This window comes from Pongo abelii, chromosome 20 (assembly GCF_028885655.2).
Source record: "Pongo abelii isolate AG06213 chromosome 20, NHGRI_mPonAbe1-v2.0_pri, whole genome shotgun sequence".
Lineage (NCBI taxonomy): Eukaryota > Metazoa > Chordata > Mammalia > Primates > Hominidae > Pongo > Pongo abelii.
In genome coordinates, this window is record NC_072005.2 from 18,784,069 (window position 1) to 18,809,032 (window position 24,964).

At 52.7% G+C, this 24,964-nt stretch overlaps 3 protein-coding genes across 14 annotated transcripts in view; 2 read left to right on the forward strand and 1 right to left on the reverse strand.

Moving 5' to 3' along the window:
* Positions 1–4,190: 4,190 nt before the first annotated feature.
* Positions 4,191–15,613, forward strand: KXD1 (KxDL motif containing 1). 2 transcript variants are annotated; one of them, XM_024236553.3, is made up of 5 exons: positions 4,191–4,430; positions 8,537–8,658; positions 11,406–11,558; positions 13,386–13,432; positions 14,641–15,613. In XM_024236553.3, exons 2-5 carry the CDS (start codon positions 8,558–8,560, stop codon positions 14,868–14,870), a joined length of 531 nt encoding a protein of 176 aa, XP_024092321.1. In that variant the 5' UTR covers positions 4,191–4,430; positions 8,537–8,557; the 3' UTR covers positions 14,871–15,613. The 2 variants fall into 2 exon arrangements, with proteins under 2 accessions (XP_024092321.1, XP_054395928.1); XM_054539953.2 differs by having other exon boundaries at positions 4,308–5,300.
* CRLF1 (cytokine receptor like factor 1) overlaps positions 13,131–24,964 on the reverse strand; it is a 39,709-nt gene continuing 27,875 nt past the window's right edge. For 4 of the 8 annotated variants that reach the window (XM_063719373.1, XM_054539943.2, XM_063719372.1 and 1 more), the window contains one exon: positions 13,131–13,231. In XM_063719373.1, coding sequence (XP_063575443.1) covers positions 13,146–13,231 — 86 coding nt within the window. In that variant the 3' untranslated portion in view covers positions 13,131–13,145. Of the gene's footprint in view, positions 13,232–21,107; positions 23,774–24,964 lie in introns of those variants that run through there. The other 4 variants (XM_054539946.2, XM_054539945.2, XM_024236974.3 and 1 more) reach the window with 2 other exon arrangements.
* Positions 17,716–21,468, forward strand: UBA52 (ubiquitin A-52 residue ribosomal protein fusion product 1). Of its 4 annotated transcripts, none has more exons than XM_009252993.4 (5): positions 17,716–18,123; positions 19,509–19,622; positions 19,881–19,967; positions 21,097–21,199; positions 21,284–21,468. In XM_009252993.4, the coding sequence occupies exons 2-5, from the start codon at positions 19,520–19,522 to the stop codon at positions 21,375–21,377; spliced, it is 387 nt and encodes a 128-aa protein (XP_009251268.1). In that variant the 5' UTR covers positions 17,716–18,123; positions 19,509–19,519; the 3' UTR covers positions 21,378–21,468. The 4 variants fall into 4 exon arrangements, with proteins under 4 accessions (XP_009251268.1, XP_009251269.1, XP_009251270.1 ...); XM_009252994.4 differs by having other exon boundaries at positions 17,996–18,145; positions 19,512–19,622; XM_009252995.4 differs by having other exon boundaries at positions 18,050–18,123; positions 19,512–19,622.

The following is a 24,964-nucleotide window of genomic DNA, read 5'->3' on the forward strand; positions in this document are numbered from 1 at the left end:
GATCCTCCTGCCTCAGCCTCATGTGTAGCTGGGATTACAGGTGCGTACCACCATGCCTGGCTAATTTTTGTATTTTTAGTAGAGACGGGGTTTCACCATGTTGGTCAGGCTGGTCTCAAACCCCTGACCTCATGATCCACCTGCCTTGGCCTCCCAAAGTGCTGGGATTACAGGCTTGAGCCACTGCACCTGGCCACTGAGCCACCGCGCCTGGCCACTTGTTTTATTTTTTGAGACAGAGTCTCACTCTATCACCCAGCTGGAGTGCAATGGCATGATCTCGGCTCACTGCAACCTCAGCCACCTGGGTTCAAGCGATTCTCTTGCCTCAGCCTTCCAAGTAGTTGGGATAACAGGCATGTGCCACCTCGCCCAGCTAATTTTTGTATTTTTAGTAGAGACAGGGTTTCGTCATGTTGGCCAGGATGGTCTCAAACTCCTGACCCCAGGTGATCTGCCCCCCTCAGCCTCCCAAAATGCTGAGATTACAGGAGTGCACCTGGCCATGTTTGTATTTTTTGTAGAGACAGACTTTTGCCGTGTTGCCCAGGCTGGTCTCAAACTCCTGAGTTCAACTGATCTGCCCGCCTCGGCCTCCCAAAGTGCTAGGATTACAGGCATGAACCACTGCACACAGCTTCGTGATTTGTATTTATTAGGAGAATGGGTCTCTGTCACCCAGGCTGGAGTGCAGTGGCTTGATCACAGCTCACTGCAGCCTCAAACTCCTGGGTTTAAGTGATCCTCCCACCTCATCCTTCTGAGTAGCTGAGATTACAGGTTTGTGCCACTACGCCTGGCTTATTGTTTAGCTGTGCCTGCTGATGGGTACCTCTAGAAGCAGTGACACCCCAGCAGCAATGAGCACACACAGCACCCAGGTCTTGGTTTCATTTTTTTTTTTTTTTTTGAAGACAGAGTCTCACTCTGTCCTGCCGGCTGAAGTGCAGTGGCGCGATCTCAGCTCATTGCAACCTCTGCCTCCCTGGTTCAAGCCATTCTCCTGCCTCAGCCTCCCTAGTAGCTGGGATTACAGGCGCACGCTGCCACGCCCGGCTAACTTTTTGTGTTTTAGTAGAGACAGGGTTTCACTGTGTTGCCCAGGCTGGTCACGAACTCCTGAGCTCAGGCAATCTGCCTGCCTTGGCTTCCCAAAGTGTTAGGATTACAGGTGTGAGCCACCGCGCCCGGTCTTTTTTTTTTTTTTTTTTTTGAGATGGAGACTTGCTCTGTTGCCCAGGCTGGAGTGCAGTGGTGTGATCTTGGCTCACTGCAACCTCTGTCTCCTGGGTTCAAGCAATTCTCCTGCCTCAGGCTCCCAAGTACCTGGGACTACAGGTGCGCGTCACAATGCCCAGCTAAGTGTGTGTGTCTGTGTGTGTGTGTGTGTGTGTGTTTTAGTAGGGACGGGGTTTCACCATGCTGGCCAGGCAGGTCTCGAACTCCTTACCTCAGGTAATCTGCCCGCCTCTGCCTCCCAAAATCCTGGGATTACAGGCATGAGCCACAGCACCCGGCCAATTTCTTTCTTTCTTTCCCTTCTTTCCCTCCCTCCCTCCCTTCCTTTCTTTCCTACTTTCTTTCTTTCTTTTTTTTTTTTTTTTTTGAGACGGAGCTTCGCTCTTGTTGCCCAGGCTGGAGTGCAGTGGTGTGATCTCGGATCACCGCAACCTCCGTCTCCCAGGTTCAAACGATTCTCCTGCCTCAGCCTCCCGAGTAGCTGGGATTACAGGGATGTGCCACCACGCCTGGCTAATTTTGTATTTTTAGTAAAGACAGGGTTTCTCCATGTTGGTCAGGCTGGTCTCGAACTCCCGACCTCAGGTGATCTGCCCACCTTGGCCTCCCAAAGTGCTGGGATTACAGGAGTGAGCCACTACACCCGGCCTCTTTCTTTTTTGTTTTGAGACAGAGTTTTGCTCTTGTTGCCCAGGCTGGAGTGCAGTGGGTGATCTCAGCTCACTGCAGCCTCTGCCTCCCAGTTCCAAGTGATTCTCCAGCCTCTTGAGTAACTGGGATTACAGGTGCCCACCACCATGCCCGGCTAATTTTTTGTGTTTTTAATAGAGATGGGGTTTCATCATGTTGGCCCAGGTGGTCTCGAACTCCTGACTTCCTGATCTGCCCACCTCAGCTTCCCGCAGTGCTGGGATTACAGGCGTGAATCACTGCGCCCCAACTGATCTTGGTTTCTAAATCCTACTCTTGAAGCAAAGGAACCAGGTTCCTTGGAGAAATGGCTGATTCCAGGGATTTTACACAGCATTGGATCATGTTGGGGAGCCCAAGATAAATAATGCTCAGAGAATGGTGGCGACATATTAAAATGACACAGGAGCTTATTTATTTATTTATTTATTGAGACAGAGTCTTGCTCTGTCGCCCAGGCTGGAGTGCAGTGGCTCGATCTCTAGAGGCTCACTGCAAGCTTTGCCTCCCAGGTTTGCACCATTCTCCTGCCTCAACCTCCCGAGTAGCTGGGACCACAGGCGCCCACCACCACGCCTGGCTAATTTTTTGTATTTTTAGTAGAGATAGGGTTTCACCATGTTAGCCAGGATGGTCTCAATCTCCTGACCTCATGATCCGCCTGCTTCAGCCTCCCAAAGTGCTGGGATTACAGGCGTAAGCCACTGCGCCCGGCCAGGAGCTAATTTAAAGGGGCGGGAAAGGAAATAATTATAACCCATAAAATAAATCCATATCAGTTTATGGCGATTTTTGTTGTTGTTGTTGTTGCTTTTTGAGACAAAGTCTCATTCTGTCACCCAGGCTGGAGTGGAGTGGCACAATCTCGGCTCACTGCAATCTCCGCCTCCCAGGTTCAAGAGATGCTCATGCCACATCCTCCTGAGTAGCTATGATTACGGCACCTGCCACCACGCCAGGCTAATTTTTTTTTTGTATTTTTAGTAGAGATGGGGTTTCACCATGTTGGCCAGTCTGGTCTCAAACTCCTGACCTCAGGTGATACACCTGCCTCGGCCTCCCAAAGTGCTGGGGTTACAGGCATGAGCCACTGTGCCGGACCTGTTTGTTTTTTGAGACTGGGTCTCACTCTCTTGCCCAGGCTGGAGTGGGATCTTCGTTCACTGCAACTTCTGCCTCCTGGCCTCAAACGATCCTCCTACCTCAGCCTCTTGAGTAGCTGGGACCACAGGCTTGGGCCACAGGCCCATTTTTTTTTTTTTTCCAATTGTAGCTGTGAGGCATTTTATTACAAAAACTTGGTACTCGTATACACAAACTAATATGAACTTAAAATACATTTTCTTCATTTTTTAGCTTGACCTTTTTTTTTTTTTGAGACGTGGTCTTGCTCTGTCGCCCAAGCTGGAGTGCAGTGGTGTGATCTTGGCTCACTGCAACCTCTGCCTCCTGGGTTCAAGCGATTCTCCTGCCTCAGCCTCCTGAGTAGCTGGGATTACAGGTTCCCGCCACCACTCCCAACTAATTTTTTTTATTTTTAGTAGAGACAAGGTTTCACCATGTTGGTCAGACTGGTCTCGAACTCCTGATCTCGTGATCCGCCCGCCTCGGCCTCCCAAAGTGCTCGGATTACAATTACAGGATGTGAGCCACCGCGCCCAGCCTGTAAACCCTTTTAAAAAATTCCCCAGCGCATTCCTCCAAAACAACGTGGAAGTGTAAATGGAAACCAGGGCTGGGCGCGGTGGCTCATGCCTGTAATCCCAACACTTTGGGAGGCCGAAGCGGGCAGATCACCTGAGGTCGGGAAATCGGGACCCGCCTGACCAACATGGAGAAACCCTGTCTCTACTAAAAACACAAAATTTGCTGGGCATGGTGGCACATGCCTGTAATTCCAGCTACTCGGGAAGGCTGAGGCAGGTGAATCGCTTGGACCTGGGAAGCAGAGGTTGCGGTGAGCCGAGATCACGCCATTGTACTCCAGCCTGGGCAACAAGAGCGAAACTCTGTCTCAAAAAAAAAAAAAAAAAAAAAGGAAATTTGGACCAAAAAACTCAGCAAAAGTGGAGCAGGGATGTCTGAACACAGATGAGTCTAATTCCCTGCCTGGAAAGCAGGACACCTGAGTGTGGTTTGGCCTCTGACCACTGTAGCGTTTACGACCTTGGGGAGGGTTACCACTCTGGGACCTCAGTCACACTATCTATAAAATGGGACACTTCTGTCAGCCTTCCTTCTTCCGGGCCGCTTTCAACCCTGGGCTTCTGGACTTCTGGAAATACGCAGGCGCGAGACGAACTGTTTCATTGGCTATTCATTGTGATGCATCCACAAGCTGAAGCTCCGTCTAAGCCCCGCCCTTTCCTGGCGTGACTTAACGCACGCAAGCGGCTCTAGGGTACGCCGCCGCCACGCGCGCTCGCACGATCGGTGCGCAGTGACGTTTCGCCGGCGCGGGCGCCATCCCGGAAGCGCGAGCAAGGCCGCCAGATGTGCAGGTGCCGCCGCTACCGACGCCGGGGCCGAGTTTGGGGTGGGGCTGGGGACTCCAGGGCCGCGGGGAACCGGTCCGGGTCGGGCGCGGTCCCCGGGCTGCGGTGGGGTGGGGTGCGCCGCTGGCCACATCTGGTCATTCCTGCTGCGCACAGGCCTCAGTTTCCCCGTCTGCTCAATGGATACGCAGGCGGCGCTACGGGCTGGATCTGGATCCGGATCCGGATCAGGGGCATAGGAATTGGGGCCTCTTGTGTTCTGGGTGTGTCGTGTAACCTGGAGCTGCGCGTTGCCTGGTTTGTGCCTCAGTTTCCCTGTATTGTAGGGGACGGGGCGTGAGGGGATATTTGAGCCCCTCCCCACTTGGGGTTTTTCAGAGCTTGGATGGCTGAGTTAAATTCTGTTAAATAACCTGGATATAGAACCGTGGTGCTTCTCTGCCTCTCCCCGTGAGTTTCGGCAACGGAGCCCACCCCTGTGAGCCTCAGTTTCACTCGGAGATGATTGTGTCTGCCTCGTAACGGTGATTGAGGATGAAATGAAGTGCTCTACAAGTGTTTGCCCGTAATATATTCTTAGAGGCCCCTGGGATGCTCTCAAAATGTTGATTTCCGGGCCCTGTCCCGGGACTTCTTCACACTCCTCTTGGAGAAACAGCCTGTCCTGAGCTCCAGTCGTTATCACCTTTGGTTTCAGTTGCCACAGACAGCACTGTGAGATCTTCATTCTACCTTATTCTCATTTTATGGTTGAAAAAACTGATTCGGAAGGGTGAAGTGGCTCTCCCATGGTCAAACAGCCTACCTCTCTGCGTTTCTTCAATAAATCTACATTTGGAATTGGGATCAGAGCTCTTGCTGGGTCAATTTCACTGTGTATGTGGGCCATACTAGCAGTAATCAGGGAAGGCTTCTTGGGAGAGGAAGTTGTGGGGGGACGGGAGGGAGGTGCCAGGAACCCCTCAGCCCTCACATCTGGGAGCCAGAGACAGAAAAGAGTCCTGTTTTGAAGGAGGAGTGTATCCCAGAAGGTCCCAATACTGTGCCTCACTGGTACTAGCTATGGGCCTCCCTCTCCAGGTGTCTTTTTTTTTTTTTTTTTAAGTTGAGATGGAGTCTCCCTCTGTAGCCCACACTAGAATGCAGTGGCTTGGTTTTGGCTCATTGCAACCTCTGCCTCCCGGGTTCAAGCGATTCTCCTGCCTCAGCCTCCTGAGTAGCTGGGACTACAGGTGCCCGCCATCATGCCTGGCTAATTTTTGTATTTTTAGTAGAGACGGGGGTTTCACCATGTTGGCCAGGCTGGTCTTGAACTGACCTCAGGTGATCCACCAGCCTTGGCCTCCCAAAGTGCTGAGATTACAGGCATGAGCACTCGGTCCAGGTATCCTCTTTATACAAGATCATGCTTCTTTGGGAATGTGGAGACTGTGGGTGTCTCTGCGTGGCATGTCATAGGAGTTCAATAACCATAGCTATTATTAGAGGGAAGGGGGTTTCGCCAGGTGTGGCACCTTATTTCTAGAAGGTGCTGCAAACCACTGACCAGATTCAGATCACAAATAGATACCCTTGGCCTCCATGATATTTTGGAAAAAAGTATTGATTGCTAACATTTGTCAATGAGGCAATTTCCCAGAAAAAAAAATCCCTGTTTCCTGTTTTTTCCTGGAGAAACGTCAGAAGTCGGCCAGAAATCAGCTGCTGTAAGAAGCCACTGTCCTGTCACAGCTGGATATTGTGTACCTGTTCAGATTCACACCTTTGTGAGACCTGTGGGCTGTGGCCATTTGTTGTGAGTTAGGTTCACTGGCTGTGTGACAGTGGCCCAGTTTCTCAGTGTCCCTGAGCCTCAGTTTTCTCATCTATAAATAAGGATGATAACAGTATTATGAGCTTGATGCTTTGTTTAGCATAGAGTAGCTGCTGAATAAATGGGAGAGTACATTAAGTGAGCTCTGAAACCCTTTCTTTCTTTTTCTTTCTTTCTTTTCTTTCTTTCTCTCTCTCTCTCTCTCTTTCTCTCTCTCTCTCTTTCTCTCTCCTCTCTCTTTCTCTCTTTCTCTCTCTCTCTTTCTTTCTTTCCTTCTTTCCTTCTTTCTTTCTAGATAGAGTCTCACTCTGTCGCCCAGGCTGGAGTGTAGTGGCGTGATCTCGGCTCACTGCAACCTCTGCCTCCCAGGTTCAAGCCATTCTCCTGCCTCAGCCATCCGAGTAGCTGGGACTACAGGTGCCCGCCACCATGCCCGGCGGCTAATTTTTTTTGTATTTTTAGTAGAGACTGAGTTTCACTATGTTGGCCAGGCTGGTTTTGAACTCCTGACGTCAAGTAGTCTGCCCACCTCAGCCTCCCAAAGTGCTAGGATTACAGACGTGAGCCACAACACCCGGCCTCTGAAACCCTTTCTAATCCAGTAGAAGTAGCTCTCTGTTTCTTGGCTATTAAATGTGTGGGCTTCAGAGCCAAACTAATATCAAGATCCTAGATTTTTCCTGAACTCCCTAGGAGGGTCAGTGCTGCAGCCCCTCCTACCCCGGCTGCTCCGGGGAGTCCCTGCCTGCCATTATGGTCATCCGTGTGCCAGCGAAACTGGGAACCTCAGAACCATCTGGGTTGCTGGGGCCCACAGGTTGGCTGTGAGTACCTGCAATTCTGGGCTTTAATTTGCTAATAAAAGTGTCACGTCAGAGCTGAGTTTGAAAAGTTCTGTTGCCCTTCCCCACAACAACATTCTGGCAGCCCCTTGCTATGAGCAAGACTCCGGGTCGGGTTCTGGTGACAGACACGCCTCTGCTCTTTTTTTTTTTCTTTTTTTTTTTTTTGAGATGGAGTCTCTCTGTCGCCCAGGCTGGAGTACAGTGGCACAGTCTTGGCTCACCACAACCTCCACCTCCTGGGTTCAAGTGAGTAGCTGGGACTAAAGGTGCCCGCCACCATGCCTGGCTAATTTTTGCATTTTTAGTAGAGATGGGGTTTCACTATGTTGGCCCGGCTGGTCTCGAACTCCTGACCTCGTGATCCACCCGTCTCGGCCTCCCAGAGTGCTAGGATTACAGACATGAGCCACAGCACCCGGCCACCTCTGCTCTTTTGGAGCTAACGTTGTGGCGGTGACAGGCACACAGGTTAGTTGATAACTAGGATAATTTCATGAAGAGGTGAACCAGTGAAGCAGTTAAATCAAGGTAAGGTGTGGCTGGGCGCGGTGGCTCAGGCCTATAATCTTAGCACTTTGGGAGGCCAAGGCAAAAGGGTCGTGTCAGCCTAGGAATTTAAGAGCAGCCTAGGCAACATAGTGAGACCCTGTCTCTTAACAAACAAGCAAACAAACAAACAAAAACAAGGTAAAGTAGCCTGGGCGTGGTGGCTCATGCCTGTAATCCCAGCACTTTGGGAGGCTGAGGCGAGTGGATCACCTGAGGTCAGTAGTTCGAGAGCAGCCTGGCCAACATGGTGAAACCCCGTCTCTACTAAAAAATACAAAAATTAGCCAGGCGTGGTGGCGGGCACCTGTAATCCCAGCTACTCGGGAGGGTGAGGCAGGAGAATTGCTTGAACCTGGGAGGCGGAGGTTGTGCTAAGCCAAGATCTTGCCATTGCCCTCCAGCCTGGGAGTGAAACTCCGTATCAAAAAGAAATAAAAAAACGAGGTCAAGTAGTAAAAGAAGCGGTAAGAGTGACTGGAACAGGAGTCTTTGACCTCTTGGGAGAGGAGACATTGAAGGTGGTGATGATTTGCTGAAGCTGCCACACACGTTCAGCTTGTGAGGACAGCAGTTGTGAGGCAGGGGATGAGGGAGGAAGCTGGCAGATCTGTGCAGGTGAGAGGTGCCTGTGGCCTTGGGCTCATGGAAGTGGGAGATGATGGGATTCTAATGTGCTTGGGTACAGTTTACAAATAACAACCTCTCTTAGTTTGCCCAATACCTCCAAATTCCTGGGGTGGCACACCTGAGGTTCAGGTGGCATGACTGAGCCGCAGTCACACATCCCCACTGTAGGATACCACCACGGTTGGGTTAGATTCCAGCACATGGGGGTCCCGGCCTGGCCTCTTGGTCCCACCTCACCTGGTGACTGGTGCAGACCACTCTGTTCTTGCCTGTTTCAGGCAGCGGAGGAGGAGGAAGAGATGGACCTCCCGGACTCGGCCTCGAGGGTCTTCTGCGGCCGCATCCTGAGCATGGTGAACACAGATGATGTCAACGCCATCATCCTGGCCCAGAAGAACATGTGAGTGGCGGCTGGGGGACCTGAGCGTGGGAAGGAATCCACGGGCTGGCCAGCATTCTTGTCTTGCCCGCCCCTACCCGGGGCCCACACTGGTGATAAAATGAAGGAAATGAGCAAATCTGTTGCTGGCTCCAAAGTAAATTCCTTCCCGGCCTGGAGGCGAGGCCTTGGCACAGGAAGCAGGGCTTTGGGGAGGTTTTGCAGCTGCGGATGGCTTGGCGGGGGCTGCAGGGGCTCCTGTCCCGAGGCCTGGGGTGGGAGAGTTGAAGGACCAGAGGGGGCCATATGCCGGTTTTTTTGTTTATTTGTTTCTTGTTTTTGAGACAGAGTTTTGCTCTTGTTGCCCAGGCTAGAGTGCAATGGTGCGACCTTGCCTCACTGCAACCTCCGCCTCCCGGGTTCAAGCGATTTCTCCTGCCTCAACCTTCTGAGTAGCTGGGATTACAAGCATGTGCCACCATGCCCGGCTAATTTTTGTATTTTTAGTAGAGATGGGCTTTCATCATGTTGGTCAGGCTGGTCTCGAACTCCTGACCTCAAGTGATCCACCCGCCTCGGCCTCCCAAAGTCCTGGGATTACAGGCCTGAGCCACTGTGCCCGGCCTTTATGCGGGTTTTATGCTGGTGTGCCTACTTCCTGTTGAAGGACTAGAATCCTAGAGCCCAGGCTGTGTCTGCACAGTGCCCAGGGTCTCTTGGAGGGGATAAAAAGGCCTCTTGTCCTCACTGGGGTTTGGTGCTGTGGCCGCTGAAACCTTGCCCTAATTCAGGCCTGCCCTGTGGGGAAAAAAGGCTGATACCAACCTTGTCCAACCCTCAGCCCGTCCAACCCTTTGAATGTGGCCCGACACAAATTCGTAAACTTTCTTAAAACACTACGAGATTTTTTTTGCGACTTTTTTCTTTTTCTTTCTTAGCTCATCAGCTGTCGTTAGCATTAGTGTATTTTATGTGTGGCCCAACACAATTCTTCTTCCAGTGTGGCCCAGGGAAATGAAAAGACTGGACACCACTGGGCTAATACAGTCTTGGAGTGGAAGAACAGCCTCCCACAGCTTTGTTTTTGTGTCTCTGAGCCAAAGGCTCTTCCCAGCTGTCACGACACAGACAGACCTGATTTCCTTACCTTTTCTCCCAGACCCAGAGCAGCTCGGAGTCTCAATGGTACCTGTCTCTCTCCTGTGTCTTTTTTTTTTTGTTTTTTTTTGGGAGACAGAGTCTTACTCTGTCGCCCAGGCTGGAATGCAATGGCATAATCGCTGCTCACTGCATCCTCTGCCTCCGGGGTCAAGTGATTCTCCTGCTTCAGCCTCCTGCGTGGCTGGGATTACAGGCATGCACCACCATGCCTGGCTGATTTTTTTTTTTTTTTTTGTGACGGAGTCTTGCTCTGTCGCTAGGCTGGAGTGCAGTGGCGCAATCTCAGCTCACTGCAACCTCTGCCTCCTGGGTTCAAGTGATTCTACTGCCTCAGCCTCCCAAGTAGCTGGGACTACTTCCAAGTAGCTGGGACTTCCAAGTAGGTGGGTGTGCACCACCATGGCCAGCTAATTTTTGTATTTTTAGTAGAGACGGGGTTTCACCACGTTGACCAGAATGGACTCAATCTCTTGACCTCGTGATCCACCTGCCTCAGCCTCCCAAAGTGCTAGGATTACAGGTGTGAGCCACCGTGCCCGGCCCTGATTTTTTCATTTTTAGAAGAGATGTGGTTTCACCATGTTGGCCAGATGTCAAGTGATCCACCCTGCCTCGACCTCCTAAAGTGCTGGTCTCCTTTTTTGAGACATAGTTTCGCACTGTCGCCCAGGCTGGAGTGCAGTGGCGCAATCTTGGGTCACTGCTATGTCCGCCTCCCGGATTCAAATGATTCTCCTGCCTCAGCCTCCCAAGTAGCTGGGATTACAGGCGCCTGCCACCATGCCCAGCCAATTTTTGTATTTTTAGTAGAGACGCGGTTTCGCCATGTTGGCCAGGCTGGTCTTGAACTCCTGACCTCATGATCCGCCTGCCTTGGCCTCCCAAAGCGCTGGAATTGCAGGCGTAAGCCACCGTGCCCGGTTGGTCTCCTGTTTTTTTAGGTCAGATTCAGACCTGGCTCTGGGGAACTTCTAGACTGAGGGGAGACAAAGCCAGGCACAGACCCTCCTGGCCCTGTGGTGTCAGGGCTGGGCCAGAGGAACAACCTGGGGCTAGTGGAATTAAAAGAGTCTGATTGGGCCGGGCACGATGGCTCACTCTTGTAATCCCAGCACTTTGGGAGGCCAAGGTGGGTGGATCACGAGGTCAGGAGGTCGAGACCATCCTGGCTAACACGGTGAAACCCCGTCTCTACTAAAAATACAAAAACTTAGCCAGGCGTGGTGGCGGACACCTGTAGTCCCAACTACTCGGGAGGCTGAGGCAGGAGAATGGCATGAACCTGGGAGACGGAGCTTGCAGTGAGCCGAGATCGCGCCACTGCACTGCAGCCTGGGTGACAGAGCGAGACTCTGTCTCAAAAAAAGTCTGATTGAATGAAGAGGTAGACAAGGCTACATGAGAAGGACACACTTGAGTAGGGTTTTGAAGGTTGAATAGGAGTTTGCTAGGTGGCTCAAAGAGTAGGTAGAACTCTGCAGGACAAGGGAACAGCCCATGCAAAGGTTGTGAAGCAGCCAAGGGCTTGGCATGAAGAGTCTGCTGGGCCAGGTTGGGCAGGGCCCTGAAGCTGGGCAGTGAAGCTCATGCCCTCTCTCCACCATCAGGCTGGACCGCTTTGAGAAGACCAATGAGATGCTGCTCAACTTCAACAACCTGTCCAGCGCCCGCCTGCAGCAGATGAGCGAACGCTTCCTGCACCACACGAGGACCCTGGTAGAGATGAAACGGGACCTGGACAGCATCTTCCGCCGTATCAGGTGGGTGCTCAGCCCCACCCCAGGGCCCCAGCTGACCTCTGCCTCCACCTCCCCATCTGAGCCTCAGTTTCCTTCACATACCAGGGTAAAGGGGAGATTTCTGTTTGTTTTACAAGGCTTCACTGCGCACTTAAGTGTCTGGGACAATTCCAACCCTGGGATAAAATCTCGACATGAGTTTATTTACTGATTGATTAATTGATCGAGACAGTCTTGATCTGTGGCCCTGGCTGGAGTGCAGTGGCGTGATCTTGGCTCACTGCAACCTCTGCCTCCCGGATTCAAGCGATTCTTGTGCTTCAGCCTCCCAAGTAGCTGGGTCTGCAGACATACTGTACCACGCCCAGCTAATTTTTGTTATCGTTGTTTTGTTTTTGAGATGGAGCCTTGCTCTGTCGCCCAGGCTGGAGTGCAGTGGTGCAATGTCAGCTCACTGCAACCTCCGCCTCCCAGGTTCAAGCGATTCTCCTGCTTCAGCCTCCTGAGTAGCTGGGACTACAGGCGCATGCTGCCATGCCCAGCTGATTTTTTGTATTTTAGTAGAGACGAGGTTTCACCGTGTTGCCCAGGCTAGTCTCAAACTCCTGAGCTCCAGCAATCTGCCTGCCTCGGCCTCCTAAAGTGGTGGGATTACAGGTGTGAGCCTAATTTTTGTATTTTGTGTAATTTTTGTTTTTTTTTTTAGTAGAGACAGGGTTTCCCCATGTTGGCCAGGCTCATCTCGAAGTCCTGGCCTCAGGTGATCCATCCACCTCGACCTCCCAAAGTGCTGGGATTACAGGCATGAGCCATCACTCCCAGCCTTGCAGTTTATTTATTCTTCAAAAATGTAACATAGTGCGGCCGGGCGCAGTGGCCCATGCGTATAATCCCAGCACTTTTGGAGGCCTAGGCAGGCGGATCACGAGGTCAGGAGATCGAGACCATCCTGGCTAACATGGTGAAATCCCGTCTCTACTAAAAATATAAAAAATACTAAAAATACAAAAAATTAGCCGGGCGTGGTGGTGGGCGCCTGTAGTGCCAGCTACTCGGGAGACTGAGGCAGGAGAATGGCGTGAACCCAGGAGGTGGAGCTTACAGTGAGCCGAGATCGCACCACTGCACTCAAGCCTGGGCGACAGAGCGAGATTTTATCTCAAAAAAAAAAAAAAAAAAGTAACATAGTGCTAGACACATAATGAAAAGGCAGGAATGGCTGGGCACAGTGGCTCATGCCAGTAATCCCAGCAGTTTGGGAGGCTGACGCAGGCGGATCACCTGAGGTCAGGAGTTTGAGACCAGCCTGGCCAACATGATGAAACCCCATCTCTACCAAAAGTACAAAAAAATCAGCTGAGCATGGTGGCACGTGCCTGTAATCCCAGCTACTTGGGAGGCTGAGGGAGGAGAATCATGTGAATCCGGAAGGTGGAGGTTGCAGGGAGCCAAGATGGCACCACTGCACTCCACCCTGGGCGACAGAGTGAGATTCTGTCTCAAAAAAAAAAAAAAAAAAAAAAAGTTTATCAGAGAAGAGGCCACATGTAAGAAGCTGCCTTGCAGGGGGAGCCCCCGGCCAGTGCCTAGGCTCAGAGCACCCAGAGTCTAACTAGTTGGGGGTTGGTGCCTACCTTGGGGCTGGAGGCCGGCTGGTGGGCGACTGTCAGGGCCGTGGCTGCTGAGCTGAGCACCTAGAGAGAGTGAAGATGTGAGGTGATGAACAGTGTGGGGGTTCTCACTCCCGTCTCCCCTTGCCCTCAGCTGGCAGCAGGGGCTTGTGGCCAGCACCAGGCCCAGCCTGCCTGCTCAGCAGGTTAAGCCCTGTGTGCCTTCTCTCCCCTGCAGGACACTGAAAGGGAAACTGGCCAGGCAGCACCCAGAGGCCTTCAGCCGTAAGTGTCACGCAGAGCTCCTGCTCCCGAGCATGTCAGCACTCTCCGCCCAGGGCAGGCTTCTGGAAGGCCACCTTGGGGCCTGATACTGAGACCAGGCTGTAATGGGCAGTGGGTCTGGGGAAACCTGGGGTGGGGGCAGGGTCGGGGTGCTGGCCTGGTCCTGTCAGCAGCTGGCAGAGTGGGCACTAAGACGGGAGTCCGTGCCCTGTGGGGAGGCCACACAGGAGAATGTGGATAAGCAGCATGACAGTCCTTATCCCTGTGTGCATTATGAGCCACCTCAGAACAGAGCACGGGCTCATGTGACACCAGCCCCGACATCTGAGCCCCAGCTTCGAGGACCTGTCCCATGGCCAGCTGTTACCCACAGTCACCCATGGGGTGGGGACTGTGAGTATCCCCGTTTCATGGAGAGGGAAACAGAGGCCCAGAGGGGCAGGACTTGAGTTCACATCTGTCTGGCTAGAGAGCTCGCGTGTTCTCTGGGGTACCACTCCATGTTGCCACCACCTTAAAGGGCTCTGCAGGCTGAGCCGGAGTTCACCCCATCTGTTGAAAAGGCCGACAGCTCTCCATCCCAGGGCCTCCAACAGCAGTTTACAGAGCAGGGAGCCGGGCTGAGGGGAGGTCATGTACCTAGCTCAGGTAGTGCAGTGAGCCAGGTTCGCCCTCAGGGCTCCTTTAGGCCTAACCCCAGAGTTTGTGTCCCTTCCTCACCTCACCTTGAAGGGAGGGCTCTTCCCTGCCTGGGCCTCAGTTTTCTCCTCTACAAAATAAAAATGGGCCAAGTCTGCCAGGCGCGGTGGCTCATGCCTGTAATCCCAACACTTTGGGAGGCTGAGGCGGGTGGATCACCTGAGGTCGGGAGTTCGATACCAGCCTGACCAACATAGAGAAACCCCGTGTCTCGTAAAAATACAAAATTAGATGGGCGTGGTGATGGGCACCTGTAGTCCCAGCTACTCGGGAGGTTAAGGCAGAAGAATTGCTTGAACCCGGGAAACGGAGGTTGCAGTGAGCCGAGATTACACCATTGCACTCTAGCCTGGGCAACAAGAGCGAAACTCCTTCTCAAAAAAAAAAAAAAGCGTCAAGTGATACCCCCATGGGGTGAGGGCAGCCGTTAGGGGTCACATGGACAATAAGTCCTACATCACAGAGCTTGGCAAGGTGACAAAACCAACTCTTGGGCCTCCTTCCCCCAGATATCCCAGAGGCATCATTCCTAGAGGAAGAGGATGAAGACCTCATCCCACCCAGCACCACGACCACCATTGCCACCTCAGAACAGAGCACGGGCTCATGTGACACCAGCCCCGACACCGTCTCACCCTCCCTAAGCCCTGGCTTCGAGGACCTGTCCCATGTCCAGCCTGGCTCTCCAGCCATCAACGGCCGCAGCCAGACAGATGACGAGGAGACGACGGGCGAATAGCTCTGCTGCCCGGTGCCTTGAGGGGGTCTCAGGGCAGCGGCATACAAGGCGGCAGCGGGTAACCCTGCCTTGTTCTGTCACCCAGGGCTCTTTTGCTGCCCCGTTCTGTCACCCAGGGCTCCTAGGGGGACAAGGCTCTCTCCCGAGGGGTGTGGAATTCCTGGGGGGTCTTTAATTCTGGCTCCTTCCTTCCTCAGAACATCTCTCTTCTGCAAGACCCCTCTGCCATGCCAGGGCACGCCCATTCCAGCTGGAGTCCTGGGGCTGGGCGCAGGGGAATTTTTCCAGAGCTGAGCCTGACGTCTGCTCTGAAGAATGCTTAAAAGGTTCCCAGAGACCAGAGCCAGATGTCCCCCACCCCTGGTCAGGACCTCCTTGAGGTGCACAAGCACGGTCTCTGAGTTCACCCCAGCCCACCCCCGCACCCACTAATTCTGCTTTTCCTGCCCCTTGCTCCGTAAAAGTATCAAATACTTTCTCCTTGGTATCTCAAGGAGGTTTCTGAGATAGGTAGAAGTCTTGAGACGGAGGCTGGCCATCCATTCAGCCGTGAGCGTACTGAGGCCTGTGTTTCTCTGAATAGAGGTGTGGAACCTGAGGAGCCAGCAGGCCTCTCTGAAGGCCTCCATGGAGCAAACAGAGCCACCTCGGGAAAGAGTTTAATGGAATATTTTTGTACCCGATGTTTACAGATGCTGTTGGGAAGTTATCAATAAAAAGACACCATTACTAAAAAGGGAAAAGTACACCTAGCCGTGGCTTCTTCCATCCTTAGGCCAAGCAACCCAAAAAGAGGGCAAGTGCTGGATGTGGGGCTGGGGGCCCTGCTGGAGGGAGGTGCAGACAATCAGGCACTACAGAGCTAGAAAGAGATGTGGCCCTTTTTTGGAACCCCCCTGGTGGGAGCTATAACAACCCAAGTTCCCATCATCAGCTAGGTCTTCCCTCACGCTGCTGTCACTGCTCACAATACTACCGTTCCCACCCTCCTTTCATAATTCCTCCTCCAGATCTCATCCTTCCTCCAGATCTGGGAGCCACACTAGATCCATTCCCCATCAGACACACTCCCAGGGTTACCTCATCTTCTGAGTACTTAGAAATTATGTTGTTATGACCAGGCTTGGTGGCTCGTGCCTGTAATCCCAGCACTTTGGGAGGCTGAGGCGGGTGGATCACCTGAGGTCAGGAGTCGAGACCAGTCTGGCCAACATGGTGAAACCCCATCTCTACTAAAAATACAAAAATTAGCTGGGCGTGGTGGTGTACACCTGTAATCCCAGCTACTTGGGAGGCTGAGGCAGGAGAATTGCTTGAATCCAGGAGGCAGAGGTTGCAGTGAGCCAAGATCGCACCACTGCACTCTAGCCTGGGCAACAAGAGCGAAACTCTTGTCTCAAAAAAGAAAAGGAAATTATGTTCTTAAAGGCATCTTCCCAGACGTGAGTGTCTGCTTTTGCCTGGTATAGTAGCGCCTGCAAATGTTCAAGGAAATAAACAGGTACCCCTGTTAAGCCTATAGGTAACTTCTCATTGCTCCCCATCTTCTCTGTACTCAGCACTTTTTTTGTTTTTGTTTTTGAGACAGCATCTCTCTTTGTTGCACAGGCTGGAGTGCAGTGGCCGAATCCTGGGTCACTGCAATCTCAAACCCCTGGGCTCAGGCAATCCTCTCGCCTCTGAAGTAGCTGGGATTACAGGTGCACAGCACCACACCCGGATAGTTAAAAAAAAAACCTTTTTTTTTGTAGAGACAGGGTCTCACTATGTTTTCCAGGCTGGTCTTGAATTCCTGACCTCAAGTAATCCTCCTTCTTTGACCTCCCAAAGTGCTGGGGTTACAAGTGTGAACCACTGCACCGGCCCTGGCACTTTTTTTTTTTTTTTTTTTTTGAGATGGAGTCTCACTCTGTCGCCCAGGCTGGGTGCGGTGGCGTGAACTCGGCTCACTGCAACCTCCACCTCCTGGATTCAAGCGATTCTCCTGCCTCAGCCTCCCGAGTAGCTGGGATTACAGGCACCCGCCACCACACCTGGAAAATTTTTGTAATTTTTTTTTTCATTTTTTGAGACGGAGTTTTGTTCTTGTTGCCCAGGCTGTAGTGCAACGGCACTCTCTCGGCTAATTGCAACCTGTGCCTCCCGGGTTCAAGCGATTCTCCTGCCTCAAGCCTCCTGAGTAGCTGGGATTACAGGCATGCGCCACCACGCCCAGCTAATTTTGTATTTTTAGTAGAGATGCGGTTTTTCCATGTTGGTCAGGGTCGTCTCGAACTTCCGACCTCAGGTGATCCGCCCACCTCGGCCTCCCAAAGTGCAGGCGTGAGTCACCGGGCCCAGCCCGCCCTGGCACTTTTTAACCACCCACAAATCTGGATCCTACACTGAAAAGAGTCCCTGCCGGGCGCAATGGCTCACGTCTGTAATCCCAGCACTTTGGGAGGCCAAGGCAGGCGGATCACCTGAGGTTGCGAGTTTGAGACCAGCCTGACCAACATGGAGAAACCCCGTCTCTACTAAAAATACAAAATTAGCCGGGCATGGTGGCGCACACTTGTAATCGCAGCTACTCGGGAGGCTGAGGCAGGAGAATTGCTTGAACCCAGGAAGCGGAGGCTGCGGTGAGCCGAGATCGCGCTATTGCACTACAGCATGGGCAACAAGAGCGAAACTCCGTCTCAAAAAAAAAAAAAAGACCCTGAGTCCTGCTTGGCACCTTTTGTCAGGCACCACCACCTTTCCGGGAGAATGCGGTAGTCCCGTCTGCTCTTCCTGCTGCTGTCCTGAAATCCATTCAGGCACAGCGGCCGAGAGCTTTATAATAACCGATTCCAGGTGTTAGGTGCTTTCCCAGCCCGGACTCCTGCGTCCTGGACCCGCAGTCCTCTGCTTAATGCCTTTCCTTTATTAGAAAACATTCTCCTTTCCTCCGTTCAACTATTCACTGAGGGCCCGCCAGCCGCCAGCGGTTGTCAGTGGCCCAGAGGCAGCCGACGCAAACACCGGGAGAGGTGCAATCGTCTCAAGTGACTCGGCGGGCGGAGCCCACACCCGGAAGCGGGTGGGCGCCGCTCACCCACGTGCGCTGCGGCTTCATTTGCCAGCATCCAAGATGGCGGCAGGGCGGGGCCCAAGGCGCGGGGCGAATTGTGACGCAGGCGCCCGGCGTGCTCCGTGCGCAAGCGCTTTCGGCGGCGATTAGGTGGTTTCCGGTTCCGCCGTCCTCTTTTTCTTCAGCTAGGCGGTCGAGCTGGTTGGTGGCAGCGGTCGTGCGGGTTCGCGCCGGGCCGAGGGCGGGTGGGGGGCTGCGGGAGGCTGCAGGGGCCTGGGCGGCAGAAGAGGCGGCCCTGAGCCGGCTCATGCGGGCCAGTCTCGGCAGGGTGGCTGGGCAGGCCTCGCGAGGCCGCGGCTCCGAGCCCAGACCGGGGCCCAGGAGGCGAGCGCCGTTTTAGAGAGGAGCCTGCCTGCTCTGCCTGCCAGCGTGACCCCACGAGGCCTCGGGCGGGAAGAGGTCCTCGGGGCAGATCCGAGTTAATGAGAGAGGGGTATTGAGCGTGTAGCGTTAACTCTGCCAGTCACTGCGTCAGTCGCTTTGGAAATACTAAATTTCTCGAGCTGAGTCTTCATACCTGGCTGCATTACTACGTCTGTAAGGAGGGCCTGGTGGTAGTGTCTGCTTTTTAGACTTTTCTTTAGACTATTTGTATTTTTTTCAGATGGAGTCTCGCTCTGTCGCCTGAGCTGGAGTTCAGCGGTGCGGTCTCGGCTCACTGCAATCTCCACCTCCCGGGCTCGAGCGATTCTCCTGCCTCAGCCTCCCGAGTAGCTGGGATTATAGGCGCCCGCCACCACGCCCAGTTGGTTTTTGTATTTTTAGTAGAGACAGGGTTTCACCATGTTAGCCAGGCTTATCTTGAACTCTTGACCTCAAATGATCCGTCGGCCTCGGCCTTCCAAAGTGCTGGGATTACAGGCATGAGCCCCTGTGCCCGGTCGATTCTTTTGTCTTTTTAAGTCAACTTTTATATGTGAACAATGCTTGGCAAGTGGTTGGCAGATACTAAGTGATGTTCGTGGTGTGGGGTCTGGAGAGTTTTGGTGTAATTGAGAAGGAAGCTAGGAGTGTTGGGTGCTCCAGCTTGGAGTTAGAGAGGAGAGAGGCTGCGACAGGAAGGCATGTGTGTTGTAAGGGATGGCTTCCCATCCAGGCTGGCAGCAGGAGCAGCCTGTGCAGATCAGGACCTGGCTGCGGTGGGAGAGGGTGGGACCGCACTCAGGGAAGATGGATCTGGCAAGATGATGCCAAAGGGTACTTATTCCATCAGGAGATACTGATGAGTCCTTCCGCTGCTAAGCCTAAGGAGAATAACCACAGTCTGTGTTCCTGAAGAGCACCCGTGCAGTCAGGAGGGTGGAGGACATGTGGTCTTTAGTTCCAGGACATGTTTAGACTACAGGCCAGGGTGTGTGAGAAGCGTAGCAGGGCCAGGCTTGGAGGAGTGGAAGGAAGACAGGTACTGGGGCAGGACCAGTTGGGCTCGGTGCAGGCAAAGGGATAGCAACTGGGGTGTAGGCACCTGAGCTTGTGCCACTCAGGCATGCATTGCTCACCAGTCTATGCTGCCTCCCTTCTTCCAGCAGACGCAAACATGCAGATCTTTGTGAAGACCCTCACGGGCAAAACCATCACCCTTGAGGTCGAGCCCAGTGACACCATTGAGAATGTCAAAGCCAAAATTCAAGACAAGGAGGGTGAGTAGGGCTGGGTGTGGGGGCTCTGGCTATGAACTGGGAGTCCCTCTCTGCCCAGGGGAGTCTCAGTCCTGTGTGGGTTGTGCTGGCTTTAGACCTGTTTTGCCCTTGTTTCTCCATGTGATCTGAAGAACGTTTGTTATCTTCTACCTCAGTTCGCCTTTTGAGAGACTGGGGGTAGTGCTGGAGCTCCCCTGCTGGGGACACTGCTAGTAATATGCTCCGAAGAGCCTCTAACTGAGCCTCCCTCCCCCTCAGGTATCCCGCCTGACCAGCAGCGTCTGATATTTGCTGGCAAACAGCTGGAGGATGGCCGCACTCTCTCTGACTACAACATCCAGAAAGGTACTAGGGTTGGGGTTGCTGGGCAGGGACCCAGGATTCCCAGGTCCTAGGAAAGGAGCATTGATGGCCTCAGTCAGGGATTGGGGAGCAGTTCAAATGACTTGTGTTTTGTTTAAAATAATGGGACTGGGCACAGTGGCCCACGCCTGTAATCCTGGCGCTTTGGGAGGCTAAGGCGGGTGGATCACCTGAGGTCAGGAGTGCAAGACCAGCCTGGCCAATGTGGTGAAATCCCGTTTCTATTAAAAATATAAAAATCAGCTGGGTGCAGTGGTTCAGGCCTGTAATCCCAGCACTTTAGGAGGCGGAGGCGGGCGGATCACAAGGTCAAGAGATTGAGATCATTGTGGCCAACATGGTGAAATCCCATCTCTACTAAAAATACAAATATTAGCTAGGCATGGTGGTGCCTGCCTTTAGTACCAGCTACTCAGGAGGCTGAGGCAGGAGAATTGCTTGAACTCGAGAGGCAAAAAAAAAGTCATAATGTGAATTTTTTTTTATCATTGCAATAAGGAAATTAGTGTCACTTGTTGGAGTGACAAGAATTCAGTGTCCTTTTTTGTGAGACATAGTCTCACTCTGTCACCCAGGCTGGAGTGCAGTGGTGCGATCTCTGCTCACTGTGACCTCCGTCTCCCAGGTTCAAGCGATTCCCCTGCCTCAGCCTCCCGAGTAGCTGGGATTACAGGTGCCCGCCACTATGCCCGGCTAATTATTTTTGTATTTTTAGTAGAGACAGGGTTTCACTATGTTGGCCAGGCTGGTCTCTTTAAAGTGCTGGGATTACAGGTGTGAGCCATGGTGCCCAGCCTAGACTTCAGTATCTGACCTTGCCTGAACCACTTAGAAGTCGGCTTCCATGTTAGAAACCCAGATGGAAGCCTCAGTTGGCATATGTCAGTCTCAGACTCCCCTCAGGGCTCGTGGTCAGTGCTGAGATGGAGATTTCCTGGGGCAGGCCTGGCTGGGACTGTATCTTCCACACGTAGAACACTCGGGGGATCCCGACTTGGTGTCCCCATCACACTTGAGAAAGCAGCAGACTATAGGCCCCAGAGGGCCCTGCCCCTGTGACTGAGGAGCCAGGGCTGGGCTCAGTCGCTGTCCCTCTGGCTGTCTCCTGCAGAGTCCACCCTGCACCTGGTGTTGCGCCTGCGAGGTGGCATTATTGAGCCTTCCCTCCGCCAGCTTGCCCAGAAATACAACTGCGACAAGATGATCTGCCGCAAGTATGTGTGCTCCGATGCTTGGGGGACTGTGGGGGCTGCCGGAGTCAGGGTATGCCCTCACCCGCCCCTCCTGTCTCTGTGCAGGTGCTACGCTCGCCTTCACCCTCGTGCTGTCAACTGCCGCAAGAAGAAGTGTGGCCACACCAACAACCTGCGTCCCAAGAAGAAGGTCAAATAAGGTTGTTCTTTCTTTGAAGGGCAGCCTCCTGCCCAGGCCCCATGGCCCTGGAGCCTCAATAAAGTGTCCCTTTCGTTGACTGGAGCAGCAACTGGTGTCCTCATGGCTGGTCTGTCCAGGGAGGTGGCTGAAGAGTGGGCATCTCCCTTAGGGACTCTACTCAGCACTCCATTCTGTGCCACCTCTGGGGTCCTCTGTCCTAGATTCTGTCACACCGGCATTGGTCCCTGCCCTATGTCCTTGACCCTGGATTTGTCATCTGTAAAATTGGAGTAAAAACCTCAGTCGTGTAATTGGTGGGACTGAGAATCAGTTTTGTCATTGCTGGGATCCCGTCAGGCACTTTGAGGTGTCCCTCAGGCCTTGGCCCTGAAGTGTCTAGGTGTGTGGAGATGGGTAGAAAATGAGGTACACCCAATGGTGTAGAACACTGGTTCTCAAATTTTTTAATTTTATACAAATGGAGTCTCACTATGTTGTCCATGCTGGTCTTGAACTCCTGGGCTCAAGCCATTCTCCCACCTCAGCCCCTCAAAGTGTTGGGATTACAAGCAAGAACTGCCATGCCTGACCCAGTTCTCAGTTTTTTTGTTTTTTGTTTTTGAGACGGGAGTCTCACTCTGTCACCCCGGCTGGAGTGCAGTGGCGCAATCTCGGCTCACTACAACCTCTGCCTCCCAGGTTCACACCCTTCTGCCTCAGCCTCCCGAGTAGAGTAGCTGGGATACAGGTGCCCGCCACAACTCCTGGCTAATTTTTTGTATTTTTAGTAGAGACTGGGTTAGCCAGGTTTGTCTCGATCTCCTGACCTTGTGATCCACCTGCCTTGGCCTCCCAGAATGCTGGGATTACAGGCGTGAGCCAGCGTGCCTGGCCCACTCACTCAGTTTTGAACCTGAGGCCGTGACATCACTCATGGTCTGCAGTCAGTGCTCTGCCCCTGAGCTCTACCATTTCCTATGATAATCACTCTTAAGAAAGGCAACCCTTGGTGTTTTCCCCTTAAGGTCACCCAGGCTGGAGTGCAGTGGTGTGGTCATGACTCCCTGTACCCTGGAACTCAGGCTCGGGTGATCCTCTCTCCTTTGCCTCCCAAGTAGCCAGGACTACAGGTGTGCACCCACCACCACGCTCAGATAATTGCTTTGGTGTTTTTAAAGCTTGTAATATCAGTAGGCTGAGGCGGGTAAATCACAAGGTCAAGAGTTTTCTAGATGTGTTGGGGTAAGCACAGACCAATTCCTGTTGTCTTATTTACTGATTTAAAATTTTGAGACGTCTCACTGTCACCCAGGTTGGGGTGCAGTGGTACGATCATAGCTTGCTGCAGCCTTGATCTCCCAGGATCTTGCCTCAGCCTCCTGAGTAGCTGGGACTACGTGCTTGTGCCACTACACTCAGTTAATATTTTGTAGAGATGGGGTCTTGCTGTGTTGTCCAGGCTGGCTTCAAACTCCTGAACTTAAAAGCCTCCTGTTTAGTTTTGGTTTTTTATCACTTTTTTTTTTTTTTAGATGGAATCTCACGCCCATTGTGCAGGCTGGAGTGCAGTGGCGCAATCTCGGCTCACTGCAGCTTCCGCCTCTCGGGTTCAAGCGATTCGCCTTTCTCAGCCTCTTGAGTAGCTGGAATTACCAGTGTGCGCCACCATGTCTGGCTAATTTTTCTATTTTTAGTAGAGACGGGGTTTTGCCGTGTTGGCCAGGCTGGTCTTGAACTCCTGACCTCTTGTGATCCACCTGCCTTGGCCTTCCAAAGTGCTAGGATTACAAGCGTGAGCCACAGCGCCCGGCCTTGCTACTTTTTTTTTTTTTTTACAGACATGGTCTCGCTATGTTGCCTAGGATGGTTTTGCACCGGGTCCAAGCAGTTCTGCCGCAGCCTCTCAAAGTGCTGGGATTACAGGGGTGAGGCACCTTGCTGGCCCGTTTTGATTAGGGTGCAGTGTCGGTGAAGCCGGCGCGAGGCCAATGATGCATCCTAATGAGGGGTGGAGTTGGCGGGACTTCTGGGCCGGTTTGGGGACTTTCATAAAAGACCCCCATGACTCAGGGTTTTGGGTTCTTAACCAATCGGGTGAAGGATTCAAAATTAACCACTCCAAGAGGGAACTGAAGGAAGAACCACTCTTGATGGACAAAAAGAAGGGGGAGGGGGTAACAGGGATATGAGCCCTAGCCACCCGAGCCAGCAACGGCAACCCTTCTGGGTCCCCTTCCAGCATGTGGAAGCTTTCCTTTTGCTTCGTTCAATAAACAGCTGCTGCTCACTCTCCTGGTAGTGGACTCTTTTTGAACTGTTAACACGCACTGCAAAGGTCCGCAGCTTCATTCTTCGAAGTTAGCGAGACCAGGAACCCATTGGCAGAAGAAACTTGACTCATCATGGGGGTTCACCTGGGATTTCCAAAGCAGTAACATCGGACCTCTTTTGCTTGCTACTCTGCTCTATTTTTCTTTAGAATTGAGGGCAAACACCTGGCACCTGTCGGCCATTTAAAAGCGACAAGCGCGGCCGCCTGACTAAAGACAGGTAGGTGTAAGGGTTTCTGAGAAAGGGCTCTCTAACAACCCCTGACTTCGGAGTGGAGAGCGTTGTTTTGCCTAGAAACCAGTTCCTACTTTCTCTGCATTTTCTGGGTTGAACCAAGGGCTGGCCAAGGGTGGAAAACAGTAGCCCTGAGCTCCTGGTAACGCCCGGTCGAGATGACAGCGCTGTGTGAAACCTTCGTTGAACGGCCGCCCAAACGCACTTCACCCACCCTTTGAGAGGCATGCCTCCTGGGTCCAAACGTCTTTAAGGAAGACTTTCTTGAGACCCTGTCTCCAGGATTCTCTCTATCCCCGGGATGAAAACCCTCTGGATTAGGAATCTAAAACAATTAGGATGGCAACCCTCAGATCCATGTTCCTGATGTCACATGGCTTATTATTTTGTTTTTTATTTTTTTTGAGATGGAGTCTCGCTCTGATGCCCAGGCTGGAGTGCAGTGGCGCGATCTTGGCTCACTGCAACCTCAACCTCCCGGATTCAAGCAATTCTCCTGCCTCAGCCTCCTGAGTAGCTGGGATTACAGGCACCACGTGCCACCACGCCCAGTTAATTTTTGTATTTTTAGTAGAGACGGGGGTATCACATGTTGGTCAGACTGGTCTTGACCTGACCTCGTGATCTGCCCGCCTCGACCTCCCAAAGTGCTGGGATTACAGGCATGAGCCACTGCGCCCGGCCCCCATGGTTTATTCTAATGTAGATGGGCAACAATGCAAATATACAGGACCTATTCCCCATATTCGACACCCAAGGCAACACCCAGGACAATATAGTGTGTGCCAATGGTTACTGGAAGGCTTAGGCCATTTCTTTCTGTCGTCCCCACCTCACTGGGAAGCATTTCACCTACCATCTCTTGTTTAGGATCAGCAATCCGAACTACGGAGCTCTTCCACTCAGGGTAACACTCACATTTGTGGGAGTTAAGTAAAATAATAGACCACCCACTGGGAGATCAAAAGTAATATTCTTATGATGGAAAGCGGGGACAAAAGGCCTTAGTGCATGAGACACTATTTCAGTCTTGGCCCAAT